We start from the raw sequence: 22505 nt of genomic DNA, 5'->3' as shown, positions 1-22505 counted from the left end.
ACACAATGTTCAATATAAAACTCATTAACTTGAAATTAATAATTAATCAATAGAAATAAACTAAAAGTAAATAAACATGGCACTCCTTTAACCCAAAGTTGAGGTGATACTCCATTAAAAGGCATCTGAGATCATGCAAAAAGAAGTGTCACACCTTAGCCTTGCATATGTCAGAGTCATCATGGGAACAGTTAATGTGAGCCTCAGATGTCTCCTTACACTATTGATACCAACAGAGTTAACACCTAGGTTGTCTAGAAACAATAAGAAAATGTGAGAACAGAAATCTCATCCCATCGTGTGATTTATCTCTCTGAATCTCAGCTTCTAAATCTATCAGATGAGAATGATAATGATAATGTTTCAAAAGATACTAGGAAGATTTGGTCAAATGGCTTCAAATTCCACAATGCTCAGCACTGTAAAAGTCTGTTGTTCATTCTCTTCCACTGATAATACTCCCAGCCTCCAGCAAGACAGGAGATCCCGTATCATAAAATCCTGGACAATCACCCCAACCTGCTGCACCTCAGGAAGGATTCATCTAGAGAGAAACACAGAACTATTCTCTATGGGTTTGAATACTTTTCAATATAATATAAGGAAATAAAAGGAATAATGGAGGAGGTTAGTATGTGTGGGATTTATGCTACTACTATTGGACAAAGAAAGCTCGGGAGTAATTCTGGAAACAGATAAAGCAGCTTCCATTCACTCATATTCTTTAGCAAGGCCAAAAATGGGAAAAATTGTAATGAAACTTTTTTCAATTAAGTGATAATATGCCATTTTTATTCATCCTGCATTGTATTTGAGGGATCCTTAAGCTGTATTTGAGGTAGATATTTTAGATTATTGCACTACTTTATGATTTATGAGGTATTTCATATGAACGATTTCAATTGGCAGCATTTTAAGAGTGTTAGTTTCTTTGTTTATTACACATATTTAGGATTTACAACTTGATGTTTTGATATACACAGTGAAATTGTTAACTGTAGTTAAGCAAACTAACGTATGTATTCTCACAATTAACCCTTCTGTGTGTGTATGTGGCAAGAGCTTCTAAAAGCTCTCTATGTACAATAAACTACTGTTACTTAGATTCCTCACTAACTCTCTAAACTTATTCATCCTACATTTGCAACTCTGTAACTTTTGACATACATTGCCTATTTCCTATCAACTACCCCATCCCTAGTAAACATTATCCTATTAAAAAGAAGACACAGAAGAAAAGGGGTAAATTAATTTTAGTATCTACAACTCTAGTTGAACAATTTTAGATCCACATGGTTTCCAGTTATGGCTTGTGTCTGGCTGTCCCTCCAAAGCCTCGTGCTTTGGAGGAGCTTTTCCAGAAGTGGCTGAATTCAGACTTCGTGACACTGGGATTGATTCACAGTGCACTACTGGGATTAGGGTGTGAGACCTACCTGCTCTAAGGGTGGGTGTCCTGGACAAGACAGAAGAGACAGAAAGCAGCTTATCACTTGTTGTTTACTTGTTTGCTTGCTTTTACAATCTTCTGCCTGTCAAGAATTGTTTCTCCTGATTCTCTGCTGCCATGCTACCCTGCCTTGAAGTCAGTGCTCTGTGAACTAAAACCTGTACAAACTGAGATAAATAAACCTTTCGTCCCTTAACTTGTAGTTGTTGGGTATTTTGTCTCAGCGGTGAGAAAAAAATAACTGAGACATTTCCCAATAACAGTATTTCTTGATTCCTGGTTCCTTGGTTTTTCCATCAATAACCAGGGTAAAATAATTTCCTAAATGTAATTTCTCTGTTTTTAATAAAAGAACCTATGTAACATGCCTTCATAAAGTCTAAAAAACTTTTTATTGTGTATTGTCCATCAAAGATGCTAAGTGAGATCATATTCTCTTGTCACTGTAACCCGTAGTGATACTGAGCTAAGATGCAGCCCAAGGTAAGACTGCAAAAGTCCCTGCATTTCTCAGGGAAGTGCTCCCACAAAAAGGAAGTCCACATAATTTATAGAAAGAAGGAGCTGCATTAACTAGGAACACCAGAGGCTCTGCCCAGTTGCTAGGACATACAAACCTGGCACTGAACAAAGGGACCCCTAGAAATCACAGTAGGCACCAGGAAGACTCATCCAGCCATCTGACTCACTTTACTCACAGCATCTGGGCATGAGAAAAATCTTATTTCCCAAATCCGTCTTCCCAACCCCCATCTTCCCCAGCCACACACACAAACAATCTGGACAGTCCATAAGGTAGAGGATAATTTTAGGGGTTTCCCCAGGGCCTGGCTGGAAGCTTTCCAATCATTTTCTCTGGCCTGTGAAATCAGATGCACTATTTCTTTATACATGAGAAAAAATGAAATCAGTTTCTATTTGCAGAGTGAGATGGAAAACATGAAAGCTGCACAAAGCTATGTCACAGATTTGTAGAAAGGAACTCCCTAAGATGGAGAAGCGGAAGAGCCCAGAAGGGGAGCACAGAAGGAAAGCAGGGTCAACTTGTTAACCCGGGGAAGCATCCCGTGTGCCTGGCTTTGTGTACACAACCACACTTGGGCTTCTGGAGCTAAGCTACTAAAGAAAACCGGTGCGATCTCTGGATTCAGGTTAACTTCTGGTCACAATGTGGTGGTCATCATGGCAACCATCACATGGCCATTCCAGGAGCAAATGACTGTGTGTCAGCCATCGTGTATCCAGACAACACATGGACAGGGCTGGCTGCAGCGTGCCTGTGGCCTCCATTGCACCAGTACCAACTTCCCATTCTGCTTTGCGCAGGCCCAGCGCAGGCTTGCTTGGGTCACTAAATGTTAAGCTCTTTTCCATGCACAGGACAGATAGACCGGAGACAGAGGGAAGAGAATAGGACTTCAAAAAACAGTCACTCTACTCTTCTGCAATGTAGGAACCAAACCCTTAGATCCTCCTTCCGGGTCTGGCCCTGCAACCCTCCCTACAGTTGCCCTCAGTCTCTGCCTCCCCTCCTTCACACTGATAGAATTTTACTCATGTTTAGTTCTCAGAAAGTGCATTAATCCTGTGTAAATCTCTGGATACAAACAGACCCCAGGAGTTGTGACAGTAAACACATAGGCAAGTTCTAGCTCTGACCCAGTGACATATATGCATGTATCCCCAAGAACAACACTGTCTCTGTGTCTCTCACTTATCAACTCCAGAAATAGTTCTGCCTCTCTGAGTAGAGACTGCCAGGAGGATGTTGAGTATGCTATCATCCCTTGTAGAGAATAGCACTAGACATAAAAGGGCAAATATACAAATGTTTTTAAACTCTTAAAAGAAAAATTTACTACACTCCTAGTAGTAACAGATAGATAGTAACAGAGCTTTGAACAAAGAATGAAATGGAACGTCTGGCCCAACTATCCATCAGACATTGTAATGCTATTCCCTTTCTCTATACCTCCAATCCCTGTGCCCCAAATACGCATACATGCACACGCGTGCACACACACATGCACAATGTTAAAACTGAGTCAACTGCAAAAAGCCAGGACAATTCTAGATCAATATTAAGACTGAATTTTAAAAATTGAAAACATAGGAAATTAAATCACTAGCTTAGAAAACAATTTATTGTGGCTGAAAAATCACTAGCACTGAGCTACCTCACTACCCATCAAACAACCACTTTAGAGAGGGTAAGCTCAGGGGTGTTTATTACACTGGTACATAAAGCCACCTATGAAGACTCTTAGGAACAAGTGAGAGCCATGTGGACCTGTCGTAGGCCTGGGTAGTTATGCCATTGGGAGGACCAATTACTAAACAATAATGGGCTGCGCAGGAAGTCAGCTGTGTATCTAGGACTTCCTAAGACTGACCCCCTATTCTGCTTTGTTTCCTCCATGGTTCTTCTCCTCAGACAGGATGAATATACATTATATTAGACATCACAAAAAATCAGGAGGTGTCAAGGACTTCATCTACAAGAATTTAGAAGCTTTCCAAGAAATACTTAAACTCCAATCATCCTTCAGAACCAATCCAAGCCTGCAGCCTTCCAAAGAGGTCTAAATCATGGTCAGATTAATTCCCATCAACTCACAATCATATTCCAAACTGAATAACAACATTCTAGAAAAAAAATGTCCATGAAATGAAACTATAGGACCTTAAAAATTCAGTCTGATAGCACACCAAGATACCTCTCAATGAAATACAGAGGCTTATTTAGTGACCTAAGCATTGGACTCAGAAGTGCTCTAGTCATAAATTCTCACTACTTCGTCTTTTGACTTTTACTTCTTTACCATTCACACCATCTGTTCATTTGCCAGTACGTACTCATTTGCCAGGACACCAGCCCAGGATGCACCTTAGGCTTCTCTTCATCACAGTGTCAGTAATGGCATCTTGCATCTGTGTACTGCCAGGCACTGTAGAAAGGACTTTCAGAGCCTCACATCATCTCTAAATGAGTGAAGCAGATTAGCAGAGGGTATCTCAGGAGGACTGCTCCTGGAGTCTGGGCTAAAGGTCTGGAGCAAGAGGATCAGCTCAAGAACTGGCTGGGTATTGCCTTTACCTGTATCTCTCTACAGGTGTTAATGTGAATGCCAACCAGTCCAGCCCAAATTAAGCCTGGGTCATTCCATGAGACACACAGGAACTCGCATTGAATGTCTTGAATTTTCAGGAGCCATATATTAAAGACAATGTCTGGAAGCTCCTACTTTGTAATCATTGGTCACCACGATAATCCAGTTTTTAAAATGGGAGTTTTGTCAGCTGGGAAAGCAGAATCCAAAGATAATTATCACTTTCTGAACCAATTTACTGCCCACCATATCCTTACCTTATTAGTAAAGATACTTAACTAAAGGTTGGGTGAACAGACTTAGAAGAATATGGAACATAGATGGCCAGGTTCTGAATTGGTAGATGTCAAGAAGTCAGTTTGTAATTAATCCATTTTATGAACACAACTCTCCTATTCGATCAAGGGCATTTGACAGAGAAGTTCAATTTCTTGAGAAGAAACTTTTTAAGCTGAATGCAGAAAAATTTCAAAATAAACAATGTCACAATGGGATATACTCAGGAATGTGTACATTGTAAGTAACTTGATTAAATAGCCTATAAAACTTTGACTTGTCTCGGTTTATCTAAATCTAGTGGAATTTCTTTTATAATTTAAAAATAGTACATTGTGTTTCATCTTGGTTATCAACAGTATTTGCTTGTGAAGTGTTATTTATAGAGTTCTTTATCGATAATTTTGAAATATTTGTATTTTAAAAGTTGAGAAGCTTTTGACTTTCCTTATCCAGATAGTTTGACCTTGATGTAGTAATTTAAAAAAAAAATGTCATAGACAAGATTTGGTAGACAGATTTAAAACTAAGATCGTGCAAAAGGAAATGAAATTGATAGCATATCCAGTGACTTATTTGTATGCTTGGAAATACACTACTAACATTTCTAACGCACAGCACTACCTAAGAAGCTGAAGCAAAATGCTTTTACAATGTCTAACTATTGTATACTTGCCTCTATCAGAGACTAGGACTGCTATAATTTTAGAATCCTGGACCCGTATGTGTATAATGGACCAACTTACAGACCATGGTGAAATTGTTGCCTTTGTCACTCTATGTTTTTGCATTTTCTTTCATAAAGTAAATGGATCCTGAATAAACTGACTGGTATCTTTACTTGTAAAAAGTTGTAACACAGTTTAAGAACTGTTATTAAAGAAAAGTTTGGATGACATTAACATTTGCACTTAGCTTTTTAGGTTGTACACTGAAGGCCAGTAGTCATCCCTTTTGTACTACACTATATCATTTCAATGTAAAATAATGAATATCCATGGAAGAGCAAGTAATACTACCAGATATTTTCTGTGCTTATTATGAGCACTTGAAGAATTCTGTTCTGTTCTGAATGACTTTTGAGCAAGTAATTCTAAACTTGGTCCTATATCCTTGTGTGAAGTTGCTAACAATAGATTTTACTTTTATTTATTTGATTTTTTAAATAAAGATATTTATACAAAAATTAATCAGTGAAGCAAATCACATATTGATGTTTCCATGCTAGAGCTATGGAAATGAACGCTCAGAAAGGACGAGGGATTTCCTCCTGTAACATAGAGCCAGGGAGAAGATGGCCCTTGCTTGGAATCCAGATCGTATTGTTCCTGCTACAAATTCTCTGTGATCCATAACACTGTCACTCTGATTGTCAGATCCCTCTCTGTAGGGACCCTCACTTGACTTCCAGTCAAATTCAAATAATTGCCATAAACATAGACTCCCACACTTCCAGATACCAACTGAGCTTCCAGGGAAGTAGGGCATCATCACTGCCTCTGTCCCACTGGAAATATGTTAAGGGAGCACAATGGGTAAGTATTTTTTGGAGTAATCTAATGTAAACTCCAACCAGAATTCTTCACCAGTGGCATGGAAAATAGAAGTCTGATTAATAAAATCTTGATGTATGGTATGGATTTGCTTCACTTGACCTATATTCAGGGTACATGTTTGCAAACCAATTGAAAATAAAAAATACTCTGAATTTAATTATATTGCAATCTATGTCTGAATTGCATTTAAGTGGCACTTATAATTGGCACATTTTTCAAATACTGCCTCTGCTACAGCTGTATGTAAAAGTACATTATCATCATTTGTACAACTGCAGCCCAAGTTAGCTGCAATATACTCTCCATAGATTGCAGCATATATCTCGTAGATCAGAGGGCCTGTCACTAAGGGATGTGGCTGTCACATTTCCACAAAATAAAGTTAAACGCATCCAGAAATAAATTGGATCCCAGATTCTGCTAAAACAACACATGGAATGTTTTCAAAATTAATAAGCATTGACTGAACCTACATTTTGCTTAGCACTATGGAGGATTCAGAGTAATAAAAGGTATTTTCTAAGATTATAAAAGAAGATGGGTGAGTTTGAATATGGGGAGTTAAGGTGAAAGTTTAGAAGAATATTATTTTATGCATATTTGTCAATGAATACATTTTTAGATACCATTTAAGTATTTTATTTAAATTATTTTATATAATCTTCATAACAACTCAGAGAACTAGCTAGTATTATTATTCCAATTATACAGAAAATAAAGCTAAGGCACACAGCAAAAAGTTTATTCAATTAATGAACTATAGGTAGAAAGCAAGGGAACCAGGACTGGAAGTTAAATGTCTGATTCCCCAACCTGTGTACTCTGAGCCTCTCTGCTGCACCCAGGAAAGGCTTCATGAAGGACTGGCTCTTCCCAGTGGCCCTCAAGCTCAGCATTCAGTTAGGAAGGGTGGAAGGAGTGGGCACAGGTCAAAAGAGAGGACTGACAGGTAGCATAGACACAGGCGCAAGAGCAAGACTTTGTACTGCACACATGAGGGTCCCTGAAGAAAATCAATGACAGGAAGTAAAATTGGCTAGGCTGGGTGAGATACTCAATACAACATCTTAGAGATCAGCTGGGAGCATTTGGAGACTCGAGCCTATGAAATAGGAACTCGGGTAAACTCTAATGCAGAAAGGTGAAGATGAAAAGCCACTGCAGCATACGCTAGCAGCATAGCTGGAAGAGTGGAGGAAGGCAAGGTTTCAGGGAAGAGCATCAATGAGTAGTTTATTGTGACATCCTCTTTGGACCCTAGTGCTCCATGGTTACAGTCAGGACTCCACAAACATTTGTCCGATCAGTGAATGAAGAAGAGAACAGGTAAAAAAAGAAAGCTAAAACCAAGAAAGCATGTGCAGGAGTCCAAGGATGAATAGAAGAAATGAGAAAGCAAGCATCTTAAAATGGCACCTAAGCACAACTCTAGTGCAAAGAAAGCAGAGTATGTTTCCAGCCCGCCATGGAGTTGAAAAAGGGAAGTGAGTCTCAGATGGATACAGGGGGAATCAACTATGAAGCCTCCATTTGGTTTGCTAATGTGAAGGTCTAGAGAAAGCAGTGAATAAAGTGTCGGAATTTGAAGAAGGAGGCCTAGACTATATTTAAGGCTGTCCAAAGGTAAAAAGCACAGTACTCATCATAAATTCAGACAAATAAAAGTTATCATTTATATGGACCATGTTGAAAGGCAGCAATGCAGATAAAACTACTAATACAAATATCACCACTGGACCTATTTTATCAAAGACATACAAAGTAAAAAATATATACATTGTATATAGTAATACCATTATGAATTGAAAAGAACTAAGCAAAAGGACATGCATCAAAGAGTTAAATTCCTATCCCGCTCCCTAGGACACGCTGCCCACACTGGCCATTTGACAGATATAAAACACCAGCCTTTCCTTATCAAAATACAAAAAAGAAAAAAAAAAGTAACAATTTCACAGCAAGAAGCCATTAGACAGATGTAATCATAATGGGACCAAATATCCCTATAAATAAAATGTGCGCATTTAGGACCCCACGCAGAGTTTAAAAGCAACCAACACAAAAGGTAAGTAGAGTTGCTCCCATGTACACAATGGTCCAGATGCAGCAGAGCAATCCAATTGGCCCTCAGACAAAAAAATAATGTGAATTTATGAGACAAGCCCCATATCCATTAGCTTAAAATTCAAATGATCTTCACAGAAGCCCAGCTGTGGCAACAGGAGCTATTATTCTCAAAGTAAACTTCTATGATCATTCACCAACATCGAATCATAGAAGCTACAGCCACACTTGTCCAAGTTATTTGTTTTCCAAACAGCCCTGACCACATGGTTCATTCTCACCAGGCTTGAAACCCAGCAGAACCACCAAGTGAATGAGGTGCTACAAGACTCTTTGAACAAAGGAGCTTCACTATTCACTACGGGGGACAAAACCAAGGTCTCTAACAGACAAAGTAGAGGACCAGAGAAGCGCGGAAAACTGCTTGAAGATGTAACTTCCTTAAAGAAAGGAGGAGGAAAGTCAATTAAAATACAAAACTGCAGTGATCCACAAAAATGCAGCCCTGGGGATCCGTTTAATCAGTGGAGAACATTTGTCATCAGTGCATCCTAAGAGACAAATAGAAATTCTAGCCCGTTGTTTAAAATTTTTAAATGTCATAAAAAATGCTCAGGTGACAAGCCAACCCTTTTCCCTAAATGCTCCCCAATTTAGAAGTAGGTATTTATCATATATGTTTGGTAAGTTAGTTTATTCGAAAGCCTGAAAACATTTTCTCCCAAAGAATAATGTTATTCATGGTAACTAGCTTCTTAAGACAGACCATAAGAATCCTGTCATGTATAGTATAATAATGCATAAATATAGTACTGGGATAATGGGTAATACAAATTGTTTTGTAGAAATAGAATCTTATTATCCTACATAGCAGTGCTTTTCAAATTGTGGGTTACAACCCATGAAATCAATTTGTGGGTCTTTACCAGTTTATTTTTTAATGAAATGAAAGAAATGGGATGGAAAGGAAAGGAAAGAATTGCAATGATCAGAGTATCTCCCACATTATAACAAAAGTATTATTCTTGCAACTATATCCCTGCAATAGATATAAATAGCTAAGTACCTCCAGGATTGCAATGCAGATTATGTTTCTTACTGTGGATCACAGTTAAAAGCGTTTGAGTATCTTTTAGCAAGGCTTCCATGGAGTATCTAAGACAGAGCATTAATATTTGTTGAATGAATGAAGACATAAAGAATGGATAAATGGGATGCTAGCAATGTACCTCTCAGTCACAGCGCTGCTACTTGCAATAACTCACTCCAGTATTGCTATACTAGGAAGGCAGTGGGCACAGAGTTAGTTCAGTTATATCTCCCAACGGGTGGCTCCCGTGACCTGGGACAGGATCTCTGGCAGAATAGAAACTATAAAGACAAAAGAACAGGACAAGAGTTTTCACAAGTGATTTGGTTTGGATGCTAGAAACTGGGTTTTGTGGGGCGGGGGGTGATAAGACAGAATGTCTTATTTTTCAACAAAACTATGGAGTGCTCAGTTAACTCTGAATTTCAGATAAACAACAAATAATAACAAAGAAAGTTATGAATCTTCAGAGCTGGAAGATCAATTTGACTCATTAGACATTCATTTGGTGGAAAACAATGTACAAAAAAAATTCTAGGCACTGTCAAAGGGGGGAAATGCGTAGTTCCTGACACGTGTAACACTTAACATAAGTTGAACAGTTGTTTATAAGCATTAATTCATTTAACCTTCAACTCTTCCCTTAAGCACTACTATTACCCTCTAAAGATTATAACTGAAGCATAAAAAGTTCAAAGAGGAAGTTGTCCTTGGTCTCTGGATAATACAGTAATCCATAATATGCAACAGACTTGGGGTAGAAGGCCAGACACTGTCAAGGAGTGGAACTGGAGGTAAGATCTGAGCTGAACCTTGAAGGCAGATCAAACTTTAACAGGTGAGTGTCAGGGGAAGAGTGTTCCAGACAGTGGAATAGCTTGGAGGTGAGAAGACATGTCAGGAAACATGACTAGACTAAAGATGTTAGAATACTAAGAATACAGTAGGAGGAAAGAAAGTTCAGGCAAGAACACCAGACAGTGGCCATACTGTGGAGGATGTTTGTATACACTGTGGAATCTCCCTGTTGATGGCAAACCACCAAAAATCAGGGGCAAGTAAATGGGCACCATACTGAGTTGGGCTATTAAAAAGATGATCATGCCAAGAGTGCAAAAGATGGGTCAAACATCAGAGGCTAGGAAACCAGGTAAGTCAACGCAGATGTTTGACAAAGCACTGTGACAAAGAGTTTATTTAGAATTTATTTCCCAGATCATACCCTGAGCATGTGAGTTATGTTGGATAGCTCATAGAATCATTATGAGCACTGGCTTCCTCATTTATAAAATAAGAATAACAATATTACTTACCTTTAGCTTTATTGGAGGGCTAAAACAAGACAGCACACAAAATGCTCAAAAAAGGCCACTATGACTGAACCTGACCCTTTCCTTTCATAATGACTCAGTCCCATCAGCTTTTGATCGAAGTCCCATCAGCCTTTTGATCTCTGGGAGTAAGAAACTCACTTTATCCCACCAATAACATATTGAGGCCAATGAGAGAACAAGGATTGATCTTGCCTTCTTCCACAAAAGACAAAACAAAACAAACCCCAATACACCAAGTTAGCCACAGCTGAAGGAGGCGAATGAACTGACATTAAAACAAATTTGGTTTGCTTCCTCACTGAAGCATATGCTACTAGAGATCTCAAGCAAATTTCTTAAACTTAGTTTTCCCATCTATAAAACATGATTGATTTACATGCTATTATATCATGGGAATATCAGCAGAATAGCTGGGGTCATGTATAGTATGTCCTTAGAACAAAGCCTGCAGCCAATTAGGTGAGAACTGTCAGTTACTGTGTATTATGTAGATTAAAATAAAGTGGTAATTGCTGTTAGGCAGCAACACTGGTGGAGACAGAAAACAGACCTAGTAGGTCTGCAAAAATTATTGTAAAATACTTGGTCTACAAATTTAAATAAGAAGAAGAAATGAAGCAAACAGTAACAAGCTGACCATTAAGACCCTGCTTCCAATATACACCTCTTGTCCTTAGCCATGTGTGAGCAGGCACACATGGGACCTGTTTTCAACCGGCGACTTTTTGTCCATGTATTCATCACAACCTGTCACCATTTCCCTAGATTCAGGTCTCAGCCAGGGCCTCCTCGGTGCACACCTAACTAGCCTGCAAGTCATGCAACTACATCTTTGGCCACAGCCTAGCCAAACGAAACCAAAGGCCATTCATAATGAAAATGCCCATTTCTTCCTCTAATCTCTTTGAAACTAAAGGGAAACTTCAGAGTTAGAATTAGAGCATTTAGTGCATTTCAGGCTGGCTAAAATTTTTCCAGTGTCCTAGAATTTCATCTGTAGGAAACAAACATTTAAGAGTTTGAGAACACAGTTCCTACCCGTTTCTCTACCTCCCAGATGTAAGGAGCAGGATGACAGCCTTCTCAGACACAGGCAAGTGTGTGCTGAAAGGGCGCTTGTGTGAAAAGAAAGCATCCTCCAACCACACTCCCGACTCAGTTCATCTCTTTGGGAACTTATTTTCTCCAAAAGAAGGAACAGCATGATCATTTAACCTCTCCAGCCAACTGGTTAAACATGATACTTAGCTGGGCTCAGTGGCACATGCCTGTAATCACAGTACTCTTGGAGGCTGAGATAGAAGGATCACAAGTTGGGTTCCAGGAAGGGCAATAGAGCCACTTAATGAGACTCTGCCTCAAAATAAAAAATAAATGCTAGGGATGTGGCTCAGTGCAAAGTATGAACTCCCACCAAAGTTATTATCTGAGTGGTGGCTTTTAGGCCAACTCAACAATGCTAATCCAACCATTTGTCAAAAGATGGAAAGAACAGATGCTACAAGTAGCTCCTGCCTGTCTCTAGACGAGTGGAAAACAACATAAAGCAAGATGGAGGAGCTAATAAGGACTGAGGAATTTCCTTCCCCGGAAACTCTTCAGACACAAATAGTCGTTCTGTTACATATTTTTCTCATTGTCTAAATATGTCTATGGCTAGTTTTTGAAGGTTCCCACAAACAACTGGGAACCAAGCATTCCTTAAAATTCAAGGTGAGACATCTATCAGTTAGAGGGTGAAACAGGTAGCAATATACACCCTGAAGACAGTATGTATATTTAATGCTATTTAGCATGGGTTTTGGTAATTCTCTTCTCTCTGAAAAGATAAACAAAGAAAAAAGTCAATTTTATAGGAGTATCTCAAACTCCAAAAAGACTCCAAATTTTGCCAAACATTCCACAGAGAAGCAAATGGGCTTCTCATGCTGCATGCCAGGGAGCCTGCTAATTTTCACTGCAGGCCTGGAAAACCTTGCTATTCTGCTCTCTTCATTTTATAGATTCCAGGATACCAGCTGTCCAGGCATCTCAGTCCGATTTCTCCCACTCACCTTATTTTCCAAACCCCTCCTGATCATTACTACTGGGATCTCCCTCTTAAAAACCATTTTATCACACAGCACAGATAATGGGTTGGACAATTCAAGCTCCAAAATCAAAGGCATATTTTCATATGACTTCAGAAGCTGAGAATACCTACAGCTGCCCAAGGTGAGGAAGAACTCATTACATCAGGGGACAATACTAAGAGCTTGGAACCTTTAGAGACAACGTCCTGCATCCATCAGAGAAGAGACCAACTTCTATCTCTCTCTCTCTGGCCATCAAGAAACTGCTTGGGGGCTGCTCTGAGGACTGCGGGGAAGTCTGAGGCCCTATAAGGCACACACAAACACAGACCAAAGAGCTGGTTAACCTGTCACAGCCATAGCCCTCTCTGGTTTAGGCCTGCTTGTTGGGTCATCTGGGAGGGCGGGAAGGTTAGCTGGAGACAAAGGGCACTATATTCTGACTGTAGAGATTTGGGGGTCACGTTGTGAAGCCCTTCCTACTGCGTGCCGATACGAAACTGTGGCAGCCACGGATCCCCAGGAGGACCAATGACCAAGCCCGCCAGCTTCTCCCAGCGCCCCTCCCAGAGCCGCTGACCGCAGCGCGCTGGCCACCCCAGGCGGATGTGAGCAGTCAGAGGTACCTGCCTCTGACACAGAGCTGCGGTGCTCACCGATTGTGGCCAATCCCTTCCCACCCTCCTCATCCCCAGTGAGGAAGAAAGGAGTTGATGTCCATGCCCGGAGTCCACACTGCCCTGGAGCCTGGGGGCAGGGAGTGGCCGGAGGCGGCAGAGGGGAGGAAGGAACCTTTGGGGAGAAAGCGGTTCTTCCTCACCTTTCAGACTGAAGGGGAAAACCCTCTAGGCACCGAAGAGGGACCAAAGCAGGCTGCTCCCTCTCACAGATCCCTGCCGTTTGGGCAAGAGCAACTCGCGAAACTCGTCTAGACGGACTGAAACGCGCTCACCTGTCAACTAGGGAAGCAAACACAAAAAGACGCGGGGAGGGCCAGGGAGGCCGGCACCGGAGCGGGGCTCGGCCCTCCGCGCGTCCTCGCCGGCCTCCCCGCCGCGCCCCAGCCGGGTGCAGACCCCGCGGCCCGCACGCCTGTCCCGTCCCGCCCGGCCCCGCACGCCCGTCCCGGTGCCACCCACGCGCGCCACGCCCTCCGCCTACCTCCAGCGCGGGCGAGGCGCCCTTGCCCGGCAGCGCGCAGCCCAGCAGCTCGGCGAGAAACTTTGCCATAGACCGCGGCGAGGCCGGCTCCGCGCTCCGCCGCCGCGTCTCCCGGCCCCGCACCGTGCCGCGCTGCAGCCGGGCGGCAGGGACGGAGGGAGGGACGGAGGGAGGGACACGAGCCCAGCCGAGGCAGGCGCCGGCGGGAGGGGACCCCGCCCGCACCCCGCCCGCACCCCGCCCGGCCTCCGCCTGCAGCCCCGCCCTTCCCGGGGTGGGGGCTCCCCGCCCACAGCAGCCCTGCGGCAGCCACAGGTGCGGCGCCAGCCGGCCGGAAAGGTGACTTTGTAGGCGGGAGCCAGGTGTCACTCACAGCTCCCTCCCAGGCCTCGCTTTCAGCCTGGAGCACCAAGGATGGGCAAAGCCGGGGCCCGACCCTGACGGTGCTGGCGCCCTGCTCCTCTTCCCGCCCTGTCAGCCATCTCGGCACCAGGAGGAGCCCCCAGGGACACGACGCGTATTTATTTGCACCCTGGTGGCTGTAGATTCCTAAGCTCAGCGTGCATAGGAATGACCTGTAGACCTGCTTAAAATGAGAACTCTGAGCCCCAGGCGCCTCAGGAAGTTTGAAGATTCCCTGGGATCTGCCATAATATTAGGCACCCCAGCGGACCCCCTGCCCCATGGGCAGTGACAAGGGTGAACTGGTCCCAATTTTACACGCCAGCAAAAAGAACTGGAAAAGTCTTTATTACTCTGTCAAGGCATGCTGCCTTAGCAACACTGAATAGGCGCTCAATAAATGCTTGTTGGACAAACAGAAGATGGAGGAGGATGGTAATGAATGAATGGACAGGGCTCTGCGTGTGATGAAACCTCCTGATGTACCTACTGTATGTATTTCCTAGGACAAAAAAGACAAAAAAAAGAAAGAAAACTTGGGCGTAATGGCACATGTTTATAATCCCAGCACTGGGGAGACAAGCAAAATGGTAGCTGCAAGTTCAAGGCCAGATTGGGCCACGCAGAAAGACCTTGTCTCAACAAAACAAAACAAAATGGAAGGATAGAAAGAAGAATGGGGAAAGGAAGAAAAGGGAAGGGAAAGAAAGGGAAGGGGATAAGAGGGAAGCGGGAAAGGAGAAGACGAAGAGGGAGAAGAGAGAAGAGAGGAGAGGGGAGGGGAGGGGAGGGGAAGAGGAGGAAAAGTTCTAGTTCTTTATGTCGGACCTTGACAACATTATAATTCACTAAAACAGTTATCTATGTTCTTTCATCCAGTAGTTCCCTTTTTAAAACAGATCCTGAGAAAATAATCAGAGAACCACTCCAAAATGATTGCATTTAAAGTTGTCTCATGTCCATAGGGTAAAGTGAGGGCTGCCTGGGTTTGAATTCTGATTCTGCCCATGACCAGCTAAATGATCCTGAGAAACCACTGTGACTCTCTAAGCCTCCATTTCCACATCTGCAAAGCAGTGTGCTAATAATAGGTGCTTCATAAGAATTTAGTTAATACTACTGCATCATAGTAATGTATTAGAATAATTAATTTATATTCATATAATTATTACTAATACCAATATAGTGTGTGGTTAATAGGAAATAATGGTAATGTGTTAACTATTAGAACGTATATGATTAATTACAAATCCTTAGCTCCCCAGTCTGGCACATGATACTCAATAAAATCTGATTGAATAAATGGATCAATGAACAAAGATATTTTTTGGAGCACTATGAGGCCATAATGTGTAAACTAGCTAAATCCAAAACGGGGTTGGCTTAATATATTATGGTTTACATAGACAGAACTTAATTGTATTAAAAGAATATTTAATAATCTAGAAAATGACTTTGTAATATCATTGGAGACAGCATACTGTTCACGTGGCATGTACTAAATTTATCAAATGCATGCAAGTGTGTACCTATATGGGGGAAATGGAAGGAAATGTATTAGAAGCAATAATAGCTATCTCTGGGTGATAGGATTGTGGACTGTTTTTATTTCCTGCTTTACATATTCCTCAATAGCCTACATTTCCCACAGTGAGCCTATGGACAAAATTAATTTTAAAACCTTTTCAATGACTCTATAATTTAAAATTTGGACATTTAGAAAAGGGAATCAAGTCACTCATTTTAACTGATTTAAGATCTTATCATCTTGATAAAGCACTTAGAATATACCAATTAACACAACTAAGTCTACTGCTCCGGTACCACTCTGAAAAAGTATTTGGCATCTGTAAGAGGCACTAGTAAATGTCATCCAAAATTCAGTGCTAAAGATACCCACCACTGCTGGAAGATTTCAGTCCAGTTACCGATGACACCCATAACTGTAGGGATGGAAAATTCACGTGGCATATATGATCTAGTTTTGAAACATAACTATTTCTCTTACTTAATAGAAGCAACATGTAGAAGTTAAATAATAAGCCTCTGGAAATTGTCTTTTGCCCAGAATGAGTAATTTTGATGAAGGTATGCCTGCCACACCATGTCACGGTTTATATCTAGCTGTCCCCCCTACAGCCTCACAGGATCATAGGTGAAAACTTTGGGGGTGATTGGATTGTAGGTCACACCTGACTTGCTGTTAGGAGGTAGGGCCAGGTTGGAAGAGATAAGTTACTGTGGGCACTGTGGACGAGGGTAGATCTCCCTTCCCTGATCCCCTGATCCTTAGCTGCCATGACCTCAACAGCTGCTTCCCCAAGTTCTTCCACTGTGCTGCTCCTTCCTGGAACCCACAGATCGTTCAGGGACCTAACACTTCTGAAATATGAGCCACAATGAACCTCTCCTTCTTCAAATTCTAGGTGTCAGATGTTTTGTCCCAGTGATCAGTAAAGTGACTAAGACAAGAACCCTTCCTATGTGTGCTCTGCTTCCTTTGTGGCACTCAGAAACAACCACTCTTGCAGTAGCTGCCAACTGTGTACTTCAGAATGGTCAGGAACAGAACAGTCTGATTAATCAACTATTTCAACTAATAATCATCTGTGCAACACATGAATTACCACTTTGCAAAAATTTAGGCTGTCATAAATTGCAATTAACACTGAAACTCTAGTAGGTTTCATTACTCTTTGTTGATTCAGAAGGCTCCTCAGTGTCTCTCCCTGTGTCAGGGTCACCAGCAGAAAAATTGCTTATCCTAGTAGGATAGATGAGGGGAAACACTGGCTAATAGGAATTTTGGGGTTGAGGAAAATGCAAGCCAGTCAGGTTTTATTATGTTTACAAGGCTGAATGAACACCTATTGAGCAATTTAAGCACCTCCTGAGAAAGGCACTCCATTTGTCGGAGATGTTATAATTATTATTCCACAGGAATACAATAGTAACACTCTGTTTTACAACAAAGAAAATTAGATTACAAGTTATCTACAATCCTCCCTCCTCCCAGCTAAGATCACATACTGTACAGAGTTACCATGGTGCCAATTACAACATGTTTTCATGCACTGTGTGTGTCTTTGGCTGTTGATGATCTGAATGGATTTCATACCAAATATCAGCTACTGGCAGCAATCAAAACAATTTGGGAGAAAATAGCTTTGTCTTCTGTGCTCAAGAAATGCTATTGATTTAAACTTTGTCTTTGCCTTGTTTCTTTCTTAGTACAATAAATGAAGATGTGGCATCTGTCTGGGTCCCCATTCTGTCTCACCAAAAAGATGGGTAGGGGACAAAAGCCTAATATACCCCTCAGTCTGTCCCACACCTGATGCTAGCTGCCAATTTTCATCAAGCAGTGCTTTTGAGGTCATTTACTCCAGAACACCACTACATACACATGTGCTTCAACACACACACACACATGGGCACAATGCTTTATAAATGTTGAATCAGAAGCACCAAAAGGTGAAAATGTTTTGCCCAAGTTTCATTGCTACTCTATGGGCAGAGTTGGAAGCAGATTCTGAATAATCCATTGACAGCACCCATTGTGTAAAACTCCATACGCTTCTTTTTTTTTTTTTTTTTTTTTGTTTTTGTTTTTCTTTTTTTTTTTTTTTTTAATTTTATTTAAGGAGAAAAGAAAAAAAAAAGCAGGGAAAGGGTACAAGTTATACAGATTTACAGAAAAAAAATGAACAGTAGGAAATCACTAGTTAATGGATTACATATTGTCATCTTAGAAATAATTGTTCAAGTCACAAAATTAAAGCTTGTAAAGTGGACATTCCATCAATGATACTGCAAACAGTTCTGTTCATTGATCCAATAAAACTCTGTAATATCATTTTCTATCTTATACACTTAAATATACATGCAGTTATATAGTTTGGAGCACTTTCTTTTCCTCTCTTTTGTACCATGACTATTACACATTTTGGGTTTCATTGCTCCCACGGTTCTTATTACTTTTTTGGAAGAGAGTAAAACCAAATGTGACATAACAGAACAGAATCGGTCAAGTCAAAAGGGTGGACATATTAGATAATGTAAAAACATAATTCAAGGTGATCAACAATGGTTACAATAATGCCTCCCGCTATCTCTAATAGAATTGCCTATATCGTTAGTTATAATACAATTGAACAAAACAGTAAAGAATAAAACCGACAAAACCAAAACATTGGAGATATTGTAGGTCTTCAAAAGTAGATAAAAGTCAACAAGAATGGGCGTCATAATGAATCTCATTATCTTCACAGCTGATGCGTAAACTTTCGAACCTGATACTATCCAGCAAAACAGAATAGGGGAACATCAGTTAAAAACCAGATGGTGAGAGTAATACAGGGCTTTAAATCAAGGTAATGAAAAGTCAAAGTGGGTTACTATAATATATCCTGCTATTTTTTTCCTTTAATTAAAAGGATAAAGATAAAAAAGTAAATAATGGAGTGGAGATTGAGATAAAAGAGGGCATAACAACGAAACAGCGCAGATCAAAACATAACCATTTAAGCAGAATAGTGTTTCACCACCAGATAATCCTAACCTAAAAGTAGTTACCATATTGTCTCTTTCTTTGAAATCCTTGAGTACAACTTCGTATACTGTAGCATTAAGTATATCAAAACAATGTAAAACCATTCAAGAGAATGACAGCATTACAGAGTATTTAGAATCGACTAACAGAAAATGAATAATGGTTTCTGTATAATCTCCTTGTCTTTACAAGGTTTTTGCTTATACTATCGTACATAATAAAATCCAGTAAGATACAACCTATTTAGACCACTGGAGACAGAAGGACAAAAGCTAGATGAGACTTCAAAACAAGATGATACTAAATCAGTATTACCTACTAAGATGTCATTTTCTCCAAAATAGCTGTTCCTATCATCCAATCTTCTCTGCCTCATTTCTGTTGAGCTCTTTTTCTGTCAGTAGCTGTCAGTTTGTCTTTTTTATTTTGTTCTCTGCTCCATTCGTTGTGGCCTCTCTGTCATTATTTCTGGATTCTTTGTATTTTTCTTTTTTTAGAATATCCTGCAATACTCTCTGTAGAGTTGAATTGGTGGTTGCAAATTCCCCCAGTTCCTCTTTATCCTGGAAGCACCTTGTTTTTCCATCAATTTCCAGGGACAGTTGTGCAGGATATCTCAATCTTGGTTGGAGATTATTATCTTTCAAAGCTTGAATTATTTCCCCCCACGCTCTTCGTGATTTGATGGTTTGTGCCGAGAAATCTGCTATAATTCTGATGGGTGTTCCCTTGTAAGTGGTCTGTTTCTTGTCTCTTACAGCTTTTAATATTCTGTTCTTGTATTGAATTTCTGGAATTTTTATTATTATATGCCTGGGTGTTGCTCTGTTTGGGTTGTAGGTAGCTGGGGTCCTGTATGCCTCATACATCTGAGTATCTTTACCTTTTGCTAAATTAGGAAAATTCTCCTGGATTATTTCTGTGAGTAGCTTTTGTAGTTCACTTGTTTGTGCCCCTACTTCTTCTTTTATGTTCTTAATCCTTAAGTTATGGATCCTCTTATCATCTTCTTGTCTTTGTATTATTGCTGTTTGTTTCTTTGTTATTTTTAAGAAGTTTTTCATTTCATTCTCCCATATTACAAGTCTGCCCTCCAGTTCAGATAGTCTGTGCTTAGTTTCTTTCAAGCTGTTATGCCAGTCTTCTATAGACTTCTTAGTATCTTGGTAGTCCCTTTGAACCTGCTTCATGTATTCTATGCTTTCTCTGTTTTCTCCATCAAACAATTCTCCCCTTTTATTCTGTTCTTCCATTCCACCGCCTGTTTTTTCTTGGGTGGTACTTAGCATTTCTCTAACTATTCTGCATACTTCTAGCTTCAGGTCGTTGATAACTTCATTCCTGAATTGGTCTATGAGGCTCTCTATATGGTGCCTTATGTGTATTGGTGCGGTGTCTGCTATTGCCTGTTTCTCAGAATTGGGGGCCGAGGAGCCTTTCTTGTTGCTGCCTCTTCCCATGCTGCCTCTTCTTCTCTGTTCCTTATATATGCAAGCTTATATAAGAGGCCCAGCTTCTCTCCCAGTCAGCCACAGCCTGATCGAATTGCACCAGTTAGGTGTTCCCGCTCACCGCTGCGCACCAGGGAGTTACGGACCAGGCAGCCTACGCATCTCCCCTCCTGGCCACCGTCAGGCTCTGGGATCTGGGTTGGGACAGCCTACCAGGTCCACCGGCAGCGTCACACAGGCCAGGCACTTTTCACCAATCCCGCCCTAGAGGGGGATGTGTGGCTGGAGTTGCCACCGCGCCCTGCTCCCGCAGGACTGCTCGGGCCCAGAAAGTCCTCCGCTGGAGTCAAACTGTGGTAGAGTGTCAGTTTCTCTCACTCACCTCACCACAAGTCAGTGCACGCCTCCCTGCCGTTCGCAGATTGCCATTCTCAGAGCTTCTGCGCATCTCTCTCCTTGCCGAGTCACTGTAGAGGCAGCCAGCCACCGCGCGGCGGGAAACCCAAATCGCAGCTTACAATGGCGCGGGGTCCAGCCTCCACACCGAGGCTTTTCTGTTCCTGTTTTAGCACCAGGACTGCATTCCAAGTTGGTTTCTCTCAGCCCAGTTCGTTCCTGAGTCAGCAGAGCATATCTCCACCTGCTTATGTCTCCTTAGTCCGCACCATTCCTGGCTTCTGAGCCGAGTCTTTCAGAGAGCCTCCGGTAGTTGCTGTTATCTGTCCGCCATGTTCTCCCGGAAGTCCTCCATACGCTTCTTTAAACTGTGCCAACACTCAGATTTTGCCTCAAAACAACACTTTTCTTTGAGCTAGGTATAAAAGGAAAAATAAAGAAAGGAAAGAGGAAGGAGGAAGGGAGGAGCTCAGCATCCAGCACTGTGTTCTGGAGGTACCTCCCTTGTCCACTAAGCTTACTCCCCGGATGCAATAAGTTGGGGTCCTGGCACAGGGAGCTGCTATTTTGCTTGAAAAGCTGTGGTGGGCAAAGTCTTTGAAGGATATCTTGAAGTTGATAACCAGAATCTCTAAATGAACAAAGAGACCCAGCTGACCTTCCAGCCCTGTTCCGGCTGTCATGGGAGGGAAGGTGCTTTCCTCTCATGTGGGAAAGACTCAAGGCTCAGGTCAACTTAATTGGCTGTTATCAGTCACAGGAAGTTAGGTCATTTAAGAAAGGAGTTCAGCCATTTAGTGTGATACCAACTACTGTATTTTGTAACCAACCCTGGAGGAAACAGAGCCTAAAGAATCAACCAATGAAAATTTTACAATATTATAAGTGTGATAAGAGCCTGAAAGTTACTTGTTATGACTTATACCTGAATGCCACCCCCAAAGCTTCATGTACCCATAGGTGGGGATGTGGAAGGTGACTGGATTATTTGGGGACCCCATGGCTGATTTGGTGTTAGGAGGCAGTACCTGGTAAGAAGAGCCAAACTACTAGGAGGCTGATCTAGAAGAGTCTATCTCCTTCCTGGGTTTCTTCCTTGATTCTGCTTCCTGTAAGCCACAACTTGAGCTGCTTTCCTCTGAGTCCCTTCCACCATGCCACTGACCATGGATAGAAAGGCACTAAAATTTCTAAAGTATGAGACAAAATAAATCTCTTCCTTTAAGTTGCAGGTATTTGTATTTTGTCACAGTGACAAGAACTACTCCTCCCCCACGTTTGGGGCTTACTATAAGAGCCATTATGCTGTCATGAAGGGCTGCTTCTCCACGGTGACAGACAGAGTGCAAGAGGAGCACTGCATCACAACAAAACTCACCAAGCACCATGACTACACAACACCCTCAAGAACTGCAGTTCCAGAGCAGAAACTCAAAGTTCATTGGGCAGAGAAGTGAACCATCCCTCTGCAGCCCTGAAAGCCAAGGGGTCCAGAGGGCAGCAATGAGTAGAATTGTAGTTAGCATCTGGCAAGCCTGCAGAGCCAGGGCGTGGCACTGCCCAGGGCAACGGTGGCTGCAGAGGTCAAAAG

The 22505-nt window shown here is 41.6% G+C and overlaps 1 protein-coding gene across 8 annotated transcripts in view; it reads right to left on the bottom strand.

Annotated features, from left to right (window-relative positions):
* Window positions 1-14355, bottom strand: part of Rasgef1b (RasGEF domain family member 1B) — a 596806-nt gene extending 582451 nt beyond the window's left edge. For 3 of the 8 annotated variants that reach the window (XM_063247194.1, XM_063247195.1, XM_063247200.1), the window contains exon 1: window positions 14114-14354. In XM_063247194.1, coding sequence (XP_063103264.1) covers window positions 14114-14182 — 69 coding nt within the window. In that variant the 5' untranslated portion in view covers window positions 14183-14354. Of the gene's footprint in view, window positions 1-13772; window positions 13792-13904; window positions 13922-14113 lie in introns of those variants that run through there. The other 5 variants (XM_063247201.1, XM_063247199.1, XM_063247196.1 and 2 more) reach the window with 5 other exon arrangements.
* Window positions 14356-22505: the final 8150 nt, after the last annotated feature.

Source organism: Cavia porcellus, unplaced genomic scaffold (genome assembly GCF_034190915.1).
Source record: "Cavia porcellus strain 051 isolate PalLab524CR breed Dunkin Hartley unplaced genomic scaffold, mCavPor4.1 scaffold_4, whole genome shotgun sequence".
Classification (NCBI taxonomy): domain Eukaryota; kingdom Metazoa; phylum Chordata; class Mammalia; order Rodentia; family Caviidae; genus Cavia; species Cavia porcellus.
This window is presented reverse-complemented; position numbering and strand designations above follow the sequence as displayed.